The sequence below is a fragment of the Gossypium hirsutum genome, chromosome D12, assembly GCF_007990345.1.
Source record: "Gossypium hirsutum isolate 1008001.06 chromosome D12, Gossypium_hirsutum_v2.1, whole genome shotgun sequence".
NCBI classification, from domain to species: Eukaryota; Viridiplantae; Streptophyta; class Magnoliopsida; order Malvales; family Malvaceae; genus Gossypium; species Gossypium hirsutum.
The window spans coordinates 50,462,400-50,468,299 of record NC_053448.1 but is presented as its reverse complement, the minus strand read 5'-3'; the positions used below and the strand labels follow the sequence as shown (position 1 = coordinate 50,468,299).

Sequence of the window (5,900 nt, the reverse complement as noted above, 5' to 3'; positions counted from 1 at the left end):
AGTCACATCCACCCCTCCTACACCTGAAATTAGCTCATCTGAAAATTAAACTATTTATTATGATTACTTTTAAAACAACTTGTTTCTGATTTAAAATCTGGGTACTTTTTCTTTTTTTAATTTTTAATTTTTGTTTTAATATAATATAAGATTGTAGACATCCTTAATATATATTTTTAAAATTTAGTACAAACATTGATAAACATGAATTTTAGATGACTGCTTGATTTGGAAGGAGAGGAACTGAATTGGTTGCATCAAGAACCAGAGAGACAATGGCATTAATGTACAAATATTGGTTAATTTAACTGTGGAATTATGTGACAGTTCTGAATACAAATTCAACAGGTGAGAGGCAAAAACAAAACAAAACAAAGGGGAGCTGGGGGTATTTTCAGCTGCCGTTTCTTACAAAACTCTTTTAAATGCATGTGTTGTATAAATGGGTGGGTTTGGGAATTCAATCCTGAGCCTGACTGCTGCATCATCCACACTATATTAGTCCAAGTTCCGATCTGGGCACCCACAATTAATGTAGTGTACTTGAGTTACTAGGGCCTACCAAATCTTCACACTTTGTTCCCTCACAAAGGCACTCTTCAGGGTTTGCATAGAAATAATCTTCCTCCTTTGGTTTGTCTGGAATTATCCGACGACGGAAGGGTTGTCCCATCCGTTTCTCATGCACTTGCCTTACGGCCAGTGCAAAATCATTCCAAGGAAGTGTCCCGTTCTGATGCAAATCCAGCAATTCAACGAGTTTCTTTCGATCAGGCAGGATACTTCTTTTAAACCCAAGATACCTGAACAAAAGCTTGTCAAGCCTATTAAAATAACTGTTCCACGGTGTCATTACATAATTCAGTAATATATATACCTGCGATGACCTTCTACAACTTTTGCCATGTTCCCATAATATGTTGGAATGAATGTATTGCTGGCAACCGATACCATAAAGTCCAAAGCCGCCATCTGAGATGAATGGTTCTGAAATTGCGGCAGTTCTGCAGGATCTAATATTGTTTCCTTTTTAACCTGAAATTGTTACATTGTAATCAGATCTACAAGATCCACATGGGGATAAAAAACACAACAGAAACTTCAGTTACAGGTGCCTGATTTAGAAGCCAGAAGTAGAGCTAACACCGGATGCAGTTAGAAAACATGCAAACTGGTCAAAGATTAAAGAGATTCTGTTAGCTCAACTAAGTGCAGCGAAAATGGTTGATGCCATCCAAACTGTCCATTTGGTATGGGTGAGTGGCACATGACATTGGAATCAAAGAAGACCTCAACAACCATTTTAGACTAGGTTCCAAAAACCCTAACAAAAGCTAGTTTTCATGTGCACCAAAAAAGTTGTTAATATAGAAACCCAGTGCTCTCACCAGACTTTAAACAAACTTACGAATGCCCAAAGCAAAACATTTACAGGGTCAAAATCTCACAATGTGTGGAAATGCAGCTCTTAGCGATGCCAATCTCCGTTCACTGCCAAAAATCTCACCAGAAGCGATGTAAATCTGAGTGTCCTTATCGAAACCTAATGCTTGCAAAACTAGCGTCGCTTCTTCGGGTGTCAGAGGACACAACCCTTGTTGTCTCCTCTCTTCAGACATTATCTCTTTCTCTCTCCACCAAGGGTATGCATACCTGAAAGAAAGGGGTAACTACCTAGTTACATTTCTGTATCATTGCGTCCTGATTCTTGAAACTGATAATGTTAAGATCACAAGATACTTCATAGATCTAAAAGTGCAGATTAATATCTTGTCATCACTAGTGCAAACATTTGATGCAAGTCATAAAAAACAAGGCAAGGATACACCATGGTCATACTTTGGTTATTTGCCTACCAACAGCAGAAGGCATCATACTGTTATTTTTATTCCCTGTCTGACATTTTACTTTAGAGAAGTGCTCATATCTAAGTCGCAGCACACAGATTTGCTATCTAATTTGTAGGGTGTGTGAATGCTGGGGGTCACTAATCACTACTTTGTGTCTCCTAAACAGATGGTACACCACTTTTTGTTATGACAATTTGAGTGTTTTGACATGAATATTTCAGCTTCAAACATGGCCAACCTCAATCGTTTTAGCTCCTCAGCTTCTTCAACGGTGCAGCCATGCGTGCAACCTGAGAAAGCCAACATGTCCATCTCATATCTTAGATGCAATGCCACGAAGGGTCCCTTATCTTGAAGTATGCGAACCAATTTGTACCCCAATGTCTCAATCTCAGGAGTAAATTTCAGTCCTTGGAAATTCACACGGCACCTAAGTTTCTGAAGATCAAGTTGAATCCCATTATTTGCCAGTCGTGTATCAGTTCGATTGAAGTGCACTACCTTATGCTTACTGAACAGGGGAAGAATCTGCGAAAATAATGTCAAAGACATTAGATTTTACTGCATATATCCCTCCCCCACTCCCCCCCCCCCAAAAAAAAAAAAAAAGAGAAGAGATAAACACTTCCATCCATTCATTGAGAGAATCACCATTTTGTTGTTGTTGAAACAGTAAATGAGAGAGAAACTCCTTTTTAAGCTAAAAATAGTAATTAATAACGAGCAACCAAACCTGTTCTAAGTAGTACTTTTCATTTGACCAGCTAACAGGAGACATCCGAAAAGCTTGAAACCCATATTTCCTACTAAACTTCTTTGGCAGCCTTTTGATAATCCGAACTTCATCCCTTAGAGAATCAATGAAATGGCTCACATCAAAAATGTCACCAAAATCACTGCCAAACAGATCATGAGTCAAAGACATTTACAGCAGCTGAGAAAGAATTAAACAACCTTTCCAGAATTATAAATATACCTAGGGTCCGCCCAGAATGATGTCTTATCAAGTTCTGGAACAACCAAAGTGAGATTTAAAAGTCGAGCAACGATTACCATGTCACAGATCTAAAAAGGCTTAATCAGCTTAAATTAATAACATAATGTTGAATAGAAGAACAAGGAAAAGATGAGCTAGAGAAAAGACACAGACCGCAGCACGCATTTGATTCAAGCCCCCATTGCATGAAACTTTGAGAAAACCATTACTTCTATAGTTTCCTGCAAAATGAAAATGTACGAGAATGAAGTTCTTACTTTTTCCAAAAGATCAAACTGAGAAAGCAAAAATATTTCCTTCAATAAAATTCAGGGACACATACAAGGTACAAAGTATTGGTATAAATTTCTCAATTGCCCAAGAAGATTACCCAGCATGTTAGATAATAAGGAAGCTAATGACTCAAAATATTGTCTGGTAGCACAAGTTTGTGCTTATATGGAATTTGTCAGATATTTACAGAAACCAAGATACGGAGGTTCTTAAGTCATGAACCATTAACAATTTTTGGAAAGCAGAACTTACAAACCGTACCTTAACCCAAGTAATTCAGAAAGATGATCAAGAACCTAGAAATTTAGCATCCACGGTATGCTGACAAGCCTTGAAGGTAACATAGATGGCATGAATGCATTAGAGCTTCGAGGCAAAACTATTAACGAATAAAACTAAGGATGCTATAATGAAATGCAAACTGAAAAGTACATAGCAATCTAACATACACCGTCTTCCAGCAAGCAATAAAAATAAATTGCTGTTATAATTTTTTCTAGTATAACAGAGTGATGCAGTTCAAATCTGAAATGTGGCCTTTCCGATAGCAATGATTGCACTCCTTGAGTAATTGGCAATCATAATGAGCCCCAGACACCCCATCGGTGGAATGATGGGAGAAAGGTAAATATATGACATGTAATCAGAATGTTGTTAAATCAGCAACTAGAGAAAAATGAATAAATAAATAAATAAATAAAGGGGAAGGTCGTAGTTCTTCAAGGTAACAAATATATCAAATGTAACAAGATGATCGATCAGAATGTTGCAAGATCAGCATCCAGATAGAAAATAAAAGGGATGATCTCTTTTCTTTGTCGCAACATATTGCTTTGTATTGATCATCTAAACATGCAGAAGTAGCCAATCAAAAGGAACCAGCATATGATAGGGAACAAGAAAAACTATACCTTTAATAGAGAAAATAACGATCAAAACAAAACAATTTCAAATATCAAATCTGTGATATGCATTTTGGGAAACTGAAGCCAACACCAAGGTAGCAACTAGAAAAACATTCCTACAATTTATCTGCCAAACTTGTAGCTAAAAATCACTCTGAGGGCCTAAAAAAACTTACTCATAAACAGAATAAAATTCCCAAGCATATTTCCTAAGACCCTTTTTCTCTCTTAATCAAATTCAAAATAAATTCCTAAGTGAATAAAAAATTTAGGGCAAATTCAAAGCAAAACAGAAAGAGGGGGGGGGACTCACTGGGGGGAGGAAGAGGAGGCGGGGAATGGAGCGAGTGTTGAAGACGAAGAGGAGGGCGAGAGGTCCAGGGAATCCGATTGGTTAAACCAGTAAGCAAACGCGGGTGCCATAACTCACAGACGGCAAGGAGCTGAATCAAACAAGTCCAAAGCAAAATGCTGGAACAAACTCTAAAGAACCAGACCTGAAGACGAGTCCTAGGAATCAGTTGACAAGGAATCTTGTCGCACCTCACTTGTATATTATTCTCTGATCTAACCTCCATTCCTCTTCTTCTCTCTTCATTGCCGCTTCTTCATTTCAACAAAAAAATATCATTTCTTTTCACACTTTGCGATTTCCGTCCTTTTTTTCCCCAAAAAAGGAAGCCCTAGAAAGAGATATCGATCCCCAACAGATGAAGGTAAGAAAAAGAGAATTAAATTGAATAAATGAAAGAATCCCACCGACCGAACAGAAAACAACTGGAAAAGATTTGTATTTTCCTTTTCAGGCTTTTAACAGATATAAAGTATATGTAGAGTATGAATTTTATGCATATTTTTCACTTTTCTATTCTGTTTTCTCTAGTGGATAGGGTCTGTTTGGTTACCGGGAAGATCGAAGAACTTGAAGGAATTAAATAAAATAATCGAACGTTTCAATGATTTATTGTCTGAATCCAGCCTCATCATGCAGACTCACGGGAGAAATAACTTCATCCAATTTTTATTATTACTAACCAATCCTTTTAAGTCTAATTTCGAGGTTAATTTAAATATTTTATTTTGATATTTAATTCTTTTTAAATGATCCAATTAATTCCTTTAAAACAATAACATTAACTTTAAACCGTTTATCTCACTCCATTTTTATTTTCTACCTTCTCATTTCCTCCATTCTTTTCTAAACTCGAAATTCAAAAATTTATATTGGCCTCTTCTTTACAATAGATCCCTAGAAAAACATGTAACCGAAGTTACAACAACAAATTAAGTGTGAATATTCTAGCATTGTGAAAAAAAGAGTCCAACATGATGGTGTTTATATAGTTAGTCAAATGAGTGGTTTCTACTTGGTGCTAAAGTTTGTTCATGTTATTGTTGAATGATAGAAATGTAAGGCTCATACTTTCCATTTTTCATGCAGTGAAGCCATAATGACGTTGAAAGATATAGTTCTACTAACAAACCTTTCAACTCACAATAATGAGGTAATTGGAAGTAGTGATGTTGAGATTCTCAACTTACTCATTACGTTGTTAGCACATACCTCACAATCAAGGTTAATGGGGATAGGAAGCATGTAACAACCTGTTTTCAGTGAAATCGGAACAATAGTTTCGGGACCACAAATTCGAGTCAAAAAGAAAAATTATTTTAATAGTATTGCATGGTTTGCATTATGATAGGAATGACGTATGAAAATTTCGTTAAGAAAATCTTACCGATTTCAAGTTTAATTGCTAGAAAGGACCAAATTGCATAAAGTGCAAAAGTTAAATTCTAATAGCTAGAGGGATTAAATAGCTATAAAATTCAAAATTTGAGGTCCTTATAAGGCAAATAGACCATTACCAGAAG

General features: G+C 36.3%; 1 protein-coding gene across 3 annotated transcripts; it reads right to left on the bottom strand.

The window, feature by feature from the left end:
* Nucleotides 1-281: 281 nt before the first annotated feature.
* Nucleotides 282-5,017, bottom strand: LOC107946402 (rhamnogalacturonan I rhamnosyltransferase 1). Of its 3 annotated transcripts, none has more exons than XM_041106995.1 (8): nucleotides 4,339-5,017; nucleotides 3,001-3,068; nucleotides 2,827-2,915; nucleotides 2,584-2,746; nucleotides 2,089-2,378; nucleotides 1,449-1,653; nucleotides 878-1,035; nucleotides 282-803 (listed from the first exon to the last, which is right to left on the bottom strand). In XM_041106995.1, exons 1-8 carry the CDS (start codon nucleotides 4,601-4,603, stop codon nucleotides 530-532), a joined length of 1,512 nt encoding a protein of 503 aa, XP_040962929.1. In that variant the 5' UTR covers nucleotides 4,604-5,017; the 3' UTR covers nucleotides 282-529. The 3 variants fall into 3 exon arrangements, with proteins under 3 accessions (XP_040962929.1, XP_040962930.1, XP_040962931.1); XM_041106996.1 differs by having other exon boundaries at nucleotides 2,584-2,698; nucleotides 4,339-4,953; XM_041106997.1 differs by having other exon boundaries at nucleotides 2,827-2,860; nucleotides 4,339-4,476.
* Nucleotides 5,018-5,900: the final 883 nt, after the last annotated feature.